The 16,059-nt window shown below is 31.1% G+C and overlaps 1 protein-coding gene and 1 long non-coding RNA gene across 7 annotated transcripts; both read left to right on the top strand.

Annotated features, from left to right (window-relative positions):
• The first annotated feature begins 375 nt into the window (after positions 1-375).
• Positions 376-5,742, top strand: LOC108465816 (lipid phosphate phosphatase 2-like). Of its 6 annotated transcripts, none has more exons than XM_053028595.1 (10): positions 376-655; positions 1,114-1,309; positions 2,635-2,855; positions 2,976-3,063; positions 3,161-3,270; positions 3,357-3,450; positions 4,288-4,476; positions 4,581-4,640; positions 4,810-4,873; positions 5,373-5,557. In XM_053028595.1, the coding sequence occupies exons 2-9, from the start codon at positions 1,276-1,278 to the stop codon at positions 4,845-4,847; spliced, it is 834 nt and encodes a 277-aa protein (XP_052884555.1). In that variant the 5' UTR covers positions 376-655; positions 1,114-1,275; the 3' UTR covers positions 4,848-4,873; positions 5,373-5,557. The 6 variants fall into 6 exon arrangements, with proteins under 6 accessions (XP_052884555.1, XP_052884554.1, XP_052884556.1 ...); XM_053028594.1 differs by having other exon boundaries at positions 377-655; positions 1,187-1,309; XM_053028596.1 differs by lacking the exon at positions 1,114-1,309 and having other exon boundaries at positions 391-655.
• Positions 5,743-8,610: 2,868 nt separating this feature from the next.
• Positions 8,611-9,287, top strand: LOC128293352 (uncharacterized). Its single transcript, XR_008283538.1, has 3 exons — positions 8,611-8,698; positions 8,785-8,845; positions 9,182-9,287. It is a non-coding gene; the product is annotated as an uncharacterized LOC128293352 (long non-coding RNA).
• The last annotated feature ends 6,772 nt before the right edge of the window (positions 9,288-16,059 follow it).

Genomic DNA, 16,059 nt, shown 5'->3' with positions numbered 1-16,059 from the left:
GAAAGAATCTCACATTGTTTAGAAACAAGCTGCAAACTTATTCATGAGTCTATATATACACATATCTAATATCCCACATTGCTATAAGGGAAATGAGACTTTGAATCTATATAAAGATTTGTTTTGTAAGTTTCATTTCCATGTTAATTGGTAAAACCTAGTATTGTCAGGTTAAGCCTTTTATAAGGTTTATTCTTATAAATTTTTAAAAAATTGATCTATTTTTATAATATTTAAAAATAATTTTTAAGAAATGTTTTGTTGACATATTCCTTAAAATCGTGTTGACGTGGACGCGTTTTCGTAGAAAATGACCTGATCCAATGGCCTATTTTCGGCTTTGATTTGATTTTTCGTGTTGTAATTTTGTCACTGTCTGTCGGTTCACCAACTTCAATATTTATAAAACAAATTAAAAAAGTGCCGCTCCATCCCCATCGGTTCCTCCTCGAATTTGACGCGATTTTCTTTTCAGAAAAGGAAAATCCTTTTTTCGCATGCCATAAATATTCAACGCGATTCAAATTTTAATGCTTCGAGAAAACAGAGGAAAAAAGAGAATATAACGCGCTTTTTAGTTCGCTGTTGACTGAAAAACTCCGTTCATTTCTTCGATCCGATCATTATTCTCAGACGAAGTTCAAATTTTCTGACGGTTAGTTCATACTCTCCCACACTTTTAGTTCATACTCTCCCACACTTTCTGATCGATCAACTTACTTTTACTTCAGTTTTCCTCTTCTTTTTAGTAAGTTTTTTTTTCTGCTAAATCGAGGTAAATAAAGGGAAAGACGAAGGTAAAAAAAAAAAAAACGGGTTTTGCTTGTTTTACTTCTCTGGATTGAAGACAGTTCAGTGCGAGAAGGTGTTAGTTTTTTTTTTTTTTCTTGTTTTGGATTTTCTTTCCAAATCTTTTGGTTCGGAAAAATAAGAAAAAAGAGCATATACGATAGAACTGCTTGAACAAGATTCCGCTTGATGTTCTTTTTTTTTCCCTTGGTATTTGTTGATGTTCGTTCTGGAATTGAATCCGCAACTTTTATTAAAATTTTACGAACCTTTCGAAACAGGCTTCATTTGGCTAACTGATTTCAATTTTTATTGATAAGGAAGGGGTTTAGATGAAGTCAGAAGCTTTGATTTTATATTTTCAACAGCTGATGAAGATATGCCTGTTGTTGTATAGTCTACTTTGCAGGATAATGATGTTTTCTCCAATTAGCACAGCTTTGGATTTGTGAAGGTTTTTTTTATGAGGAACACCGATTTGTAGAAATGTCTGAAGCGGAGTGCCCTTTGTTAAACCAAAGTAACCAACATTGAACTCTGCTGAAACACCCTTTGTTGAACTCGTTGCGGAGGCTACTTTTACGTTTAGATAAATGTTGCATTTGCAACTTTAGCATTTAGATAAACATTGCCTGTGCATCTTTCTATGTTACTTGGATTCTGGTGTCGTTGGTTATGGGTATTTGTTCAACTTGGCTATCTTCAAAAAATTTTGAAGTTTATCCTCATACCTATGTACAGATATGCGTTGGATATGATTGTCGGACACAGCACTTTAAAAAAAAAGAAGAGTTGGAGCAATATGAATATTTTGTCAGTCTGCATGATTTAGTTCTATTAGTACCGAGACAAGAATGAATTTCGTGGAGTTGCACTTGATTTCTCATCTGCACTGCAATTCTCATGTGGTTTGAGGTCCTTGACCCATCTGTGCGAAAGCAAAGCTGTAGTGATTTGTTAGCTGTCTAGGTTGGGCCCCTGATGATTAGTTTTGTCCCCATAGTGAATTATGTTTTCTGTGAAACTGTCTGTCCTTCACTTATTCATCATCTTATGGAGATACTATACATCCACTGGAAAAATTTGCTTTGTCCACCCTAGAAAATTTCTTGTTACAGTTAGTGAGTGCACCAGGAGCATTGGAAGAAGGAAAACAAAGGGTTTATTTTTTTCTCTTCTTTTTCCTTTGATTCTAATTTTTCCTGATATACTATAAATTATGAATTTTGCTTCTTTACCAGGTTACAATGCATCTATTACATATTATAAGATTCTATGGTTTATTTTATGAAACAATCCCTCCTTTAGTTCTTCATGATCTTCTACGGATATCATATCCCTCCTTTTGTTCGTCATGATCTTCTACGGATATCATACTTCCACTCAACAAGATTGCTTTGTGCACCCTAGAAAATTCATGTTACAACTAGTGAGTGGAGGCATAGGGAAAACAAAGGCCTTTCCCCCCTTTGTTCTCCTTTGATTTAAATAAGTTTGTTTTGCTTTAATTTGATTTATATACCCTCTTTGTACTTTAAATTATGAATTTTGCTTCTTTACCATGTCCCAACTCATCTATTACTATTATAAGATTCTATGACATACTTTTACATTATTTGACCTTTACTTCCTGCAAAATTAGCATTTTATTTCGTTGTTGTAGCTAGTTTTTAGTGTGCGGTTATCCTATTATTGTGACTCATGCTCATGATCCCTTTTTTCTTGTTTGCTGTCTTGGTAATTGTAGTCTTAACTGTATTTCAGTATCATCCTCTCTCTTTTTCATCGCACATCAGTTTATTTTTGTTTTCATTTATTAACCTTTTCTATATGTTCTAAAATCAGTGAGGATGCCAGAGATTCAGTTGGGTGCTCATACTGTAAGGTCTCATGGGGTTAAAGTTGCAAGGACTCACATGCATGACTGGATCATTCTTTTGCTTCTCATTGTGATAGAGGTCATTTTAAATGTTATAGAACCATTTCACCGCTTTGTCGGAGAGGATATGATGACTGATCTGAAATACCCAATGAAAGACAATACCGTTCCCTTTTGGGCCGTTCCTGTATGTTCTAGCTTTGAGATATACTGTCATACTAGAATTACTTTCTGGCAGGAGAATTTGTTCTGATTCAATCAATGATGATGACACTAAGTATAATGTTTGTGTTCTTCCTGGTAACAGATGCTTGCGATAATGCTTCCACTTTTTGTCATTCTTGTATACTATTTCATCAGAAAGGATGTTTATGATCTACACCACGCCATACTGGGTAACACTACATTTCCCCTTGGGATTCTGAAAGTTCATCATCTTTTGCCTGAATGTGATAGCATTTAGAAACTGTTGCTACTTGATTGTATATTCAGGCCTTCTGTTTTCTGTGCTTATCACTGGTGTTATAACTGATGCTATTAAAGATGCCGTTGGTCGGCCTCGTCCAGACTTCTTTTGGCGTTGTTTCCCTGATGGAAAAGGGGTTAGCCTCCTATTTTCCGATTTTCTTTTTAAGTCTCGGTCAGTCCTGTAGTTTGCCAACAGGCATTCGTTGCATCAATCATGCAGGTTTTTGACCCTGTGACAAAGGACGTTATGTGTACTGGAATAAAGAGTGTCATCAAGGAAGGACACAAAAGTTTTCCCAGTGGTCATACTTCATGTAAGCAGTCTAATTATTTCCAGCTTCATGGCCTTTTCATCATGGTTACACTTTGTATAAGCACTACCCGGGTTTCCCCTTAAATCTTTGTCCGCCATTTCATTATCATTTAGTGTGGCAGCCTGCATGAATGGACTCATTTTTAATCATTTCTTGTAGACCCACACATCCATTACAGCATTCTCATTAACATAGATTTATTAGAAGGGAAAGAATTCTGATTGCCTGTAAATAGTGTCTGGATGTGCCTTTATCTGATTGAAAACGTAATGTTATATATGCATATATAATTATCATAAATGATGATGAATATTATTTGTATAATATATTTTACAAAAGAGAGAATAAAAGATGCAGGTATGCATGTCTGTGATGATCACAACTTAGCTATATTGGATTGTATTGGATAGCGATTATAGCTAAGTCCCTAGAATGCCGAAGTTTCTGTGGAGCAAGTTAGTGTCACTATCCCACCTTAGTCATACTCGGGTGTGTGTCAGATCTGGGTATGTGTCTAGAATGGGTCTTTCTTGGACACAAGTGTGAAGCAAGGTATTTCAAGAAAAATAATGAGTTGAAGTAGCATTGGAGTTTTCCACTTGTTTTTGGAATGAACATAATGTGAGGTTTTCAGTGCTATTACATGACAACTTTCGTTCTTATTTTAATCTCTATTATTATTGCTGTTGTTATTAATATTATGTACTACTTTATCATTGGGAGTGCATACAAGCATGTTGGTTTAAATATGAGCTCCGCTGTTTTTTTTATGCATTTATTTTACCTCTAGTTTATCTAAAAGTGGCTTTTTGATCAACTTTGTTTTTCAACATGCAGGGTCGTTTGCAGGTCTTGGATTTCTTGCACTATACTTGTCTGGAAAAATCCGGGTATTTGATCGCCAGGGCCATGTGGCAAAGCTATGCATCGTCTTCTTACCATTACTTATTGCTGCTTTAGTGGGAATTTCTCGAGTTGATGACTATTGGCATCACTGGCAAGATGTTTTTGCTGGGGGTCTTCTAGGTTTGTCTTTTGGGCACTTCATTTTTCCTATTAATTTCCTCTTTATAATCTTTACGTTTTGTGATAAGCCCTTTTCCCTTTGTTTTTTTACGTCTTTTTTACAGGGCTAACAGTTTCATCATTTTGTTACTTGCAATTCTTTCCGGCACCATATGAAGTAGATGGTATGTTCCTTCCCTATGTTCTTTAGGCTGTAACTATGTTACTTGGTTGGATTTGGCATCTGATATGGGTATCTATCCAACTTAAATTTGTTAATTTATTATTATATGTAATAGGAGGGTTATTGGAAGGTTATATCCTCATACACGTTAGGATTCGTGTTTGACATAGGTATTTCAGAAGAAAAAAAAGGAACCGAAGCAATATAGTGCTATACACGTCTTGTTGGACATGGGTATGAAGTATGGTTCTCCAAATAAATAAAACAACTTAGGGCACTTTTTGCCATACCCTGACGTTTTGGTACCTCTAGCTATGTTACTTTGATTTGGATGTGATATACGACATGGCAACTAAACACGAGGGTTGCGCTCGTTGCGGGACTTAACCCAACACCTTACGGCACGAGCTGACGACAGCCATGACTTGCATGTTCATTTTTTTTCCTGTTATGTTCTTTTATGTATTTTGAAAGTCTTGAAACGTCATATCTTCGTACCTATGTTGGGGCATGCATCAAACAGGGATACTTAAAAAAAATAAGAACCAAAACAACATAGTTATAAACATCCTGTTGAACATAAGTATGAAGAGTGGTCATCCAAATATATGAAGAAAACTTGGGAAAAAAATTGAATATTAGGTGTTGGGTACATACTCGTATTCGACTCTTGTTTAACTTCATATTCTAAATCTAGTTAACCTTAATTGTTTCTTCGTAACGGACCATACAGGGTGGGGGCCTCATGCATATTTCCAGATGTTAGCAGAGTCTCGAAATGTGAATCCATCCAACGGCTCAAATGTACAACAAGCAGAACTCGAGAGTGTATATGTGGATTCACAGCATTGCAGGGAGTTATCGAGAGTGAATACACATGACTCGAGCCCTATTCTTGAAGGAACGAACGGTAGGATGGGATATTGAGAGTATTGAATGTTAAGAGTGTACATACAATCATCAGATGTCCATAGCGTTTGAGATTAAGTACAACTATTTTGGGGTTACACATGGTTTTACTTAGATATTGAAATATGGATCTGAGATTATATTAGAATTTGATATTTCTTAATTCATTTTCATGATTATGTTGATCTCAGAAATCTTGTGATATTTGTTAATTCATTTTCATGATAGCGTTGGGATTTTGCTTGTATTTATAGTCTTGCATCCTTGGAAGATCATAATTTTTTACTTACCAGAGATGGGTACAGGTTTTCTATGTTTATATATAGGGATGAGCGTTCAATTTTTTTCAAATTAAAAAAATTTCGAATTAATCGAGTTGATAAATTATATTTTATCATTCTAATTTGATTTGAAATTTTTTAAATCGAGTTGAATGAGATAAAATTTAAATCGAATTAAATTGAATATATTTGTTCAAGTTAAATTTTAAAAATAATTTTGGATCTTTGTAATTACTGTCACTCATCGTAATAAAATTTGTCCATCTTAATCAAAATTTTATTAACTTTTATTACATTCTAATTTATTTATTAATCTTTTATATACGGGTTATTTTTTGCTTGCTTAGTTGTTTTAATTATCTTGATTATTGTCACTATGTATAGAATTAAAAATATATTAAATACAAAATGTGATTTTTAATAAAATTATTTTAAAGATAAAATGTAAAATTGATACTAATATAAAATTTTAACATAAATATTAAATGACATAATTAATAATTCAATTTTAATATAAATATTTAATATGACTAACAATTTAATAATATAAATAATATAAAATGTGAAATTTAATTAATAATATAAATAGTAGATATAAATAAAATCATTACTATTTATGTTTAGTGATTTTTTTGGATAATTTTGATTTTTATTTGAGAATAAAGGCTAGAAGTAAAATTTAAGGGGGAAATAAAAAGTTTTGGAGGATAAAAGTTTGAGGGAAAGTAAATAGGGGGAGTAAAATTTTAGAAGGAAAATATTAAAAAAAATTGGGGTGGTGGATTTGGGGTAGATGGGAGGTAGGATTGGAAGGAAGTAAAAATTTTAAGGGGAAAGTGGGAGGGAGTAAAAATTATGGGGGAAAATAAAAAGTTTTGAGGGTTTTTGAGAGTAAAATTTTGAGAAAAAGTAAATGGGAGAGTAAAATTTTAGTGAGAAATGGATTTTGGGTAGATTTGGGGGTTGGGATGGAAGGGGAGTAAAAATTTTGGGGAGAAAGTGGGAAGGAGTAAAAGTTTTAAGGGAAAAGTAAAAAGGTTTAGGAGTTTGGGGTAAAAATGTAAAATATTATAGTTTGATATTCGAATTATTCGAGTTATTTGAATTCGAAAACTCAACTCGATTTGAACTCGAAATTCGAAAAAAATTCGAGTTGACTCGAATAACTTGAATAACTCGAATAACTCAATTCGTTTAACTTGAAATTTGAATTTTTTTAAATTTTTTTGAGTAGAATCTAATTTTACTCGCCCCTATTTATATATAAATTTCAATGCGTTAATGTATTATTTAGATTTTGATATATTCGTTTTGATATGTTAGATAATTGTTTGTTAAGGTGTTACATTTATATAAGTTTTTTTATATATATATAACATTGTATTTATACAAGTTTTATCATTTCAGTGATCTGTTGTATAAATTATGATACCTATCCGGCTTTGTGTGCAATACTATAATGTTATATTCTGTATTTTTATTTTAAGAATTTATTTTTGTTTTTCAGATCTAGTTTTATTAAATTATTTGTTGTGATATTTTAAAATTAAAAATACTTATTATTCCGTAGTAATGTGATAAAAATGTAAAAAATGATAGAGAAAATATTTGGTATATTGTAGATTTTAGAAGCGGAGAGTTGGCAATTGTTTTAAAAATAAATATTTAAAAAAAAAAGAGATGTGTGTTAATTTTTAAAGCTGTATGTGAAATAAAAGAAAGTAGATTGTGTATACCAAAATATTAGAACATATTAAATCAAAATGATATGCAATAAGTCTAAATTTAATAAACAATTTTAATGATGTTAAATTTGATGCCAACATTTTATTGGGATAAAGCATTTAGGCTAATTAATAATATTATAAAAGTTGAGGTATGAAACTATATCAAGAGTTAAAAGTATAAAGATTAAATTTTAAATTTGAGTACAATATAGATATCAAAATTAAAATTTAACCATTATCTTACAATGTTATTGACATGTGTATTGTGTAAGAAAGGTCTTACATTATAAAAGTTGAGGTATCAAATTATATTAAAAAATAAAGTACATAAATTAAAATTTGAGCATAATATAGAGGTCAAAATTGAGATAATTAAAGATAATAATGTATGAACTAATTGATATGATTGTAAAAATAGATCTACAAATTATGTTTGATTAAAATATAATAATTAAATCTTAAATTTTAAATGTTATGAGAGAAATAAAAGTGAAAATTTATTATCATTTTATCATGATAAAAGAAAAGGATAATGTAAAAATACACATGTAAGAAGGCCCAAATGCCTTCCTTATATATATAATTTATAGATTTGCCAAATATTTCGAAGTCAACAGCATGGCCATACCATTTTCCCTTCATTTCAAGGATTTGTATTTAATATAATAGGTATACAATTGTTATTCAAAAATATTTTGAGTTATTATCTATCATATCCTCCCTATGCCATAATAATTTTATATATTATTGTTACACATCACGGCATGAAATACCTTCAAACGACCAAAGAAGTCTCTCCTCCTAGTTTTTCATCTTCTTTAATCGAAGAACTTCCATTTTTGAGGATTTTACGAACACCAAAGATAATTAATCTATTTAGAAATGCTAAAGCTTCTTCCCTTCTTTTTCATTCTAGGGTGCGTTTGTTTGCCTGTATTTGATTTTCTGAAAAATATTTTTCTCATTTTACGCTGTTTGGTTGCTTGAAAATATTTTACGGTAAAACATTTTCGAAACACGGTAAAATGGGATGCTTTTGGGGAAAATGACTTCTGATTTTTTTTCCGTAAGACATTTTCCAAAAGCTCCCCCTTGGTCGCTCTTCATACGTCCTGCATATTCCTTCTTCTTCATCTGTCCAGGTACTTTCTCCTCCTAGTTCTTATGTCTTATTCTTTAATAAATATTTCATTTTTTTCCTTAGCTTTTCCATATCTTCTCTTCTTAGGGCTGCTTTTTTCATTCCCCCTTTGTGCCGTTCTTCATCTTCTTGCTTCTTCTTCGTCAAGGTATTTAACATCTTCATTCTTCCTGCTTCTTATTATATGCTTACTGTTTGATTCAACTATTTCTTAACGAAAATATTTGTGGAAAATCAATTGATTTTCAACCCATTCCTAGAAATTTTCTAGATCTTATCAGATTTAGGAACAGAGAGAAATTATTAGCATGTTTTAACAGAAAATTTACACCTGATTTTAATCCACTCAAGAGGTAACAACGTTAGTACTAAATTGCTGCTCAGCTAAGGGATTGCATTATTCTTTCATGCTTTCAAGGATAAATCCCTCTTTTTCCCGTTTCTTTCTCTTTTCCCGATTAACACCTCTAAATCCCTTCTCTAGCCCAACACCCACCGACCACCACCATCATCGTTAACAACTCCGGTCACCACTGACCCATCATCGTTCACCAATCACCATTGTTGCTTCTTGACTGCCAACCCGAAGGTAACACCACCAATGGTGGATTTTCTTTCTTTCAACTGTTTGTTTTTAAAGCTCTGCCTTTGAAAAAAAATGGGTTTTTGAAGCAATGAGATTGGTTGAAAATGCATTTGAAAATGTAGGTTTCCATTTATCTCTTAAATCTGAAGAATTTAACTGATTTAGTTAACTGATCCTACATTTTAATCATTTATCCATTTATAAATCAACTATAATACTGCATTTTACCTTTTGCTTTTGTTTTATAGTAGTTTCCGTTTCATATAGTAGTAGTATCAACCAAATGGAATCTAAATGTTTATATGAAAGGAATCAATTAGATGAGTAAAGAATGTTATAGTGAGAAATTATGTCAAAACAACATACTAGTTAAGTCATGTTCTTTAGAGTTGCACTTTAATTTATATGTCTCCACTGTTTTGAAAAATCTTCCTTATTTGATGTCTTGAATTTCTTACTCTCTTGATCTGATGGTGGAGATGAATTCACTCTTTTTTCCATATAGATGTTACTATGCTAGTATATCTTAGAGAGATCTAATATGTAAGATAAATCTATCCCTGAATTCTTGCATGCTCCTCGCTTAGTAGTCTACCACTAGCCTTTTCTCCTTTTCTTTAATATTTGCTTTTATTCACTGAAGCTCGTGAGTTTATCGCTATGAGAGCTCAAAATAATATGGTCTATGTTTACCTCAAGTGACCTAGGTCTGCAACAAGAAATTTGTCTCTTAAATTGAAAATGTAGGTTTTCTAGAATTAAAGAAAGAGTGCTCTTACCATTGCATCATAACTACGATATAGCGCTCTTACAATTGAATGTACAGGTTATTTACAACATGTCACCCTCAAAAAATTAAAAGAAATTGTGATGTCTTAGAGTTGTTGGCTTTTGGGAGTTGGGATAATTAAACAGCAGATGGAAGATATTTAACATTTATATTTTCCTCTCTCCAAAAACAGCAAATTTATGAATTTAAAGCTCATCTCTTGTTATTTATTAGATTGCCTCAATCATTTATTGCATGAAAATGAAACATTCAATCAAAGAAAGGAAGAGGCGGAACTAGTCATAGATTTTGATATCAATGGAGATCAACTACAAAGCCAAATCAGTCAGTAAGTAGTAATAATTTTATATCAGGTGAATAGTAAATCTAAGATCAGCAAGCTAATAATATTATTACAGCATGCACATGATGATATTAGACATGTCTTAACTACAAGGACCTTATAATTAGTTGCTTAATGTATTATCTATATGTACTTTGGATGTTAAAGTTATGCTTAATGTATTACTTCGGATATTGTTAAAGTCATGTTCCTAAAATAAAGTCAATATTGTATTGTCTTTTTCATTTCAAATATCAAAACCATTAAATCAACCGTAAGGTTTAGCAATGGGCATTTTGCATTTTGCTTCACCAGTTTATTAACTAAAAAACTAGTACAATAGTGAGGATAATAAAAGCTCAAGAATTGGCTTGCTGCACTTGATGGACATTCACTGGTTAATTGGTTTTGAGGATATTTTGTATAAATATAATGATAGCACCAATACTACTGATTGATGATTCTTTGAAGATTTTTTTTAAAGTTGGTTGCTCATGTAGATGAGCCTTTTTACGAAAGACATTTGAAGTTTATGTTTCGATTTGATTTAAAGTTTGTCTTAAAAGAATTAGCTATTTAGGATTGGTAAAGTTCAAACTTATGCCTTGATTAAGAAGCTTTAAACATTTGCTCTAAAACTGATGGATTGATTAAATTGGTATTAATACTGATTATATAATTTAGCTTTGAATATAATTGGACCTAATTTGCTCTAAAACTATTGGTAGCTTATAATTGTCCCATTATATTGATCTTTAGTAATATATGTGATCTTATGAAAAGTTTACGTATTTTTTTGTAGTAATCAAATGTTTGTGTGGTATTATTTTGTGTAGATGGATCGTAATCGAGATCAAAATGCAATTGTTGCAGCCGTGGCTTCAGTTTTAGCTTTTGGGGTTCTCTGGATTAAAATATTAAAAACTAGGAAGGAAATTACTTCTCACCCTCGTGTGAATCGAGATTATGAAAGAGAAAATTATATTAATAGTATTTTATATAGTGGTGACCAACATTGTATTGATGTGATAAGGATGAGACCAATTGCATTTTTTAATTTGTGTGATATTCTCAGTAGAAATAATTTGTTACAATCAACTAAATCGGTGAATATTAGGGAGCAAGTAGTTATATTTTTACATATAATTGGTCATAATGTAAGGTTTCGAGTGATAGGATCTAGATATTATAGATCAATTGAGACAGTTCACCATTACTTTAGGGTTGTATTGAGAGCTGTTTTAAAGTTGTATAAGCTAGTTATTAAATTACCTGATGAGTCAACTCCTAGTGAAATTAGAAACAATCCAAGGTTTTATCCTTATTTTAAAGATTGTATTGGAGCATTAGATGGAACTCATGTTCGTGCATCTGTTCCACTTAGTATTCAAGGAAGATTTCGTAGCCGTAAAGGGGGGACGACACAAAATGTTTTGGCTGCCATTACTTTTGATTTGAAATTTTCCTATGTTCTAGCTGGTTGGGAAGGTAGTGCACATGATTCTCGTATTTTAAGTGATGCACTTTCACGCCCAAGAGGATTAAGAATTCCAGAAGGTAAGAATTAACATTAAATACCAACTAGTTCTAGTAAGCTCATAATTTATTAGTAATATTATATTTTGTAAAATTGTAGGTAAATATTATCTTGCTGATGCTGGATACGGCATCCGAAATGGATATATTACCCCCTATCGTGGTGTCCAATATCATTTAAAAGAGTTTAGTGATCAGGGGCCTGAAAATGCAAAGGAACTCTTTAATCTTCGTCATTCATCATTGCGAATCACCATTGAACGTGTTTTGGGATTTTGAAGAAAGCGGTTTCGTGTATTAGATCTTTGAACCATTTTGGAATTTTCAAACTCAAGTAGATATAGTTTTGGCTTGTTGTATTATTCATAATCATATAATGGGAGTTGATCCTAGTGATTTACTTAATCAAGGATTATTTGAGGAGCTGACTCGATTTGATAATACCAACTCTTACGAGCGAGAAGAAAGAGAAGAAGCAAGAGAATGGTCGCTAAAAGAGACGAAATTGCACAAACTTTGTGGGTTGATTATATGACTAGAAATATTAGGTAGTTTTAGGGTTTTGGGGTTATTTTTCTATGTTATGTATGTTTTAGTATTAAAATTATTTTTTTGTTAATGTTGGTTGGATAATGATATTGAAATTTTAGTTTGTTGGATTTTGAAATTATTATGTCTTGAATTTGTTAGATATTGAATTTATTATGTTTTAAGCTTGTTGAATTTATTATGTTAGATATTGAATTTATTTAGTTGGATAATGATATTGAAATGATTGACAATGAAAATTCTTAATGTAGAATGGGTAAGGGCAACAAAGAAGGACCTCCAAGCAATTCAGTGGACAAAACCGATGGAACATCTTTTCTTGAAATTCTAGCGAAGAGGCTCGAAAGGAAATAAGCCTTCTAATTCTTTCAAAGCAGTTTCTATTAATCGAGTTGCCAAAGCTATTTCTGAAAGATTTCAAGTCCATTGCGATGCGAAGCATGTGGAAAATCATTTGAGGACTGTAAAAAACCAGTGGCAGATTATATGCACAATTCGGGGTGAAAGTGGTTTTGGATGGGATGATAACTTGAAAATGATCACATGTGATAGAGCGACATATGATGCAACAGTGATGGTAATATATGTATATATATATTAAGTATATTTCAATTGTTTTTTACTTGTTATTCTAATTGTGTTTATCCAACAGGCACACAAGAAGTATGAACCATTTTTGAATAAAAGCATTGATCATTATGATGAAATGGCTTTGGTTGTTGGCAAAGATATGGCAACAGGGAGTTTTGCTAGAACATTTCTTGATATAGATTTGGATGATGATAATCAAGATTCAAAGTGCTGTAGATTGCGAAAATGAAGAGGTTGAAGAGGTAAGAACAAAAGTATCTTCATCGCACATCTAAACGTAAAAGAAAAAATACTCAAGAAAGTGACGTTGATGAACAAATTAAATTTATGGGTGAACAACTTGGCAAAATTGCTAATGCTTTGGAACAATTTCTGCGGATAAGACACCACGACTTTACGAAGAATTGATGTCGATGGAGGAGGAAGGATTTGATGATGACTTTCGTGTTCGTGTTTGACTATCTAGTGAGTCATGAATCCGAGGCCAAAGCTTTTTAGTTAAAAGTAAGAAGCATAGAAAATTTAGCTTCAAAAATTTTCGCAAGGTTGAAGATATTGATACTTTTAATGTGGTGTAATATTATAGATATGCACTTGGACAATGTTGTTATTATGTGGTGTACTACTAATTATGCATTTGGATAATATTATAATTTCTACTATTAATTGTGGTTTGGAAGCTAATTTATAATTATTTAACTCTGGTGGTCTCAATTTACTCTCGATTAATATTCTAGCTTATAAATCTTTTGGTTGTAATTAAATTTAATTTGATATAGATAAATTATATTCAATTTATTTATAGTTTTATTTGATCATTATTAATGGAAATAATTATCATTATACCTCTTAAAAATATAAAATGGACGAAAATATTTGTTTCACTTCATATTATTTTACAAATAAAGTCTGTAGAAATTTAACCAAAAATGATGATAATAAATTATTAATAATTGAGTATTATTATATATTTAATTTAGCTAATTTATTTATAAATAAATCATTGCAATATATGTAAAAACAATTTAAAATATAAATTTATTAATATATATATATATATAAATTTATTAATATATGTAAAACAGTTTTCGGAAAATATTTTCAAGAAATCGCCAAACAATGAAAAATATTTTACAGATTCATCCAAACACCGAAAAGTAAATCATTTTCAGAATCATTTTCAGAAATCATTTTCCGTAAATCATTTTCCGGAAAACATTTTACCTGCAAACAAACAGAGCCCTAGTTTCAATTGGTTTCACAACTTTTTGTCATTCAAAAGTAAACCCAAAGCTTGTATCAGTAATTATCATTGTATAAATAATATATCTATTTTTTTTATAATGATAATTTAAATTTAAGCTATTTTTTAAATAAACGAACATCCGAATAATAGACACACAACTTAGGTTAATATATTCATCACTTTATTAGTGCACAAAATTAGAAGTTGAATACATTAAAATTAAATAATGTAAATGTTAAATTTATATTTAGTTATTTAGGAGTAAGAACTAGACCTGATCATGAGCTGAGTTACCCAATTATGTTGGAAGGTCCACTCGAAAAAAGAGAGGATTTAGAAAAATATATAGGCCTGAAAAATGGACTTGTACAAAAAAACAAAGCCCATTATTTAAACAGCTGGGCCTCAGGTAAGCTTTTTCAGCTCGGGCTTGACTCAAATACAATGCTACCCTTTCTTTTCTTTTCTTTTCCTCTTGACTCCCCAATTTCTGAATTGTAATCCCTAACACTATCACCCCTTTCCCATAGTTGACTGTCACCCCTTTTCGCACAACTAATTTCTTTTCTTTTCTAAATCCCTTAATCAAGTCAATTTACCAAATTGTCCTTAATACTACTCACCTCCACACTTAGCTCTTTAAGCAAAAATATGTTCAAACAAGCAAGTTTGAGCTTTGATTTAATTTGCACGTTCCTCCTCTGAATGTGGAGCTTTAATAGAGACAAAGTATGCATTACAAACTAACAACGGTAACAAGAAACACGAAATTTGATAAAGTATACGAATATAAATCATTGCTCTAAACTACCTTACCGATGTTGCACAGCTAAGCCGAAATATGGAATTCTTCAACTGAACTCAACTCCCTTTTCAGCACCTCAAACCACTTCTAATCTTCATTCCTAGTCCAATCACATGTATTCTAAGTTTTAATTTCATCATTTAATCCGCTTCATTATTTTCCAGAAAAATCATACATGTTCTTGATCAAATTCGAATTTCTCAAAATTGATCCATAAAACGTGTTTGATCTTTTGGTTTAAGATTAAAAACCTCTTATTCTATTTTGATCTTAGACATCCATTAATATTTGGATTCCAACTCAAAATTAAAGATCCACCATTGTTGATCCTCAAGTTCAAGAAAGAATAAATTAAAGTTGAAAATTCATTATAATCACTATTAACAAATAATGATTGAAATCAACTTAAAAACAAGTTTAGAGATGAGGATTACCTTCAATTGAACTCAAATAATTGATTCAGAGAGAGAGAGAGAGAGAGCTCAATTCGGGTGAAAAATGAGTGAAAAGTGAAGTAGTTGCAGAGTTTTTTAAATTAAAAACCCCCACCTGATTTTTAAAATTTGGAAAATTTGCCATCAAGCCACTCCCTCATTTCCCTTGTTTTATAATTTGCTCCTTTTCCTCCAAAATTCTGAAAGTATGGTTTATTTACTATAAAACCTCTTACACATTTCCCTTATTTTTTAAATTAGTCCCATTTAATTAATATTTTAAACCACCCAATTAAACCCCTATTTTCAATTATTTTTAAATTCCAATTTAACCCAAAATATTTATTTTTACCCAAAAATTATTTAAAACCATAAAATTTATTTTTCTAAAAATATTTTTATTTTCGGAATATTATTTACTGATTTTTAGATGAAATTAACCTAACTAATTAAGAATATAAATTGCTAATTAACCCGATTAATTCCCAATTTTCACTCGGAAC

Source organism: Gossypium arboreum, chromosome 5 (genome assembly GCF_025698485.1).
Source record: "Gossypium arboreum isolate Shixiya-1 chromosome 5, ASM2569848v2, whole genome shotgun sequence".
Classification (NCBI taxonomy): domain Eukaryota; kingdom Viridiplantae; phylum Streptophyta; class Magnoliopsida; order Malvales; family Malvaceae; genus Gossypium; species Gossypium arboreum.
This window is presented reverse-complemented; position numbering and strand designations above follow the sequence as displayed.

Coding starts and splice junctions, on each gene's coding strand:
- LOC108465816 (XM_053028591.1), top strand. CDS start 1,276: ATGTCTGAAGCGGAGTGCCCTTTGTTAAACCAAA. Junction 1,310..2,634: donor GTGCCCTTTGTTAAACCAAA/GTAACCAACATT, acceptor TTCTAAAATCAG/TGAGGATGCCAGAGATTCAG. Junction 4,477..4,580: donor TTTTGCTGGGGGTCTTCTAG/GTTTGTCTTTTG, acceptor TCTTTTTTACAG/GGCTAACAGTTTCATCATTT.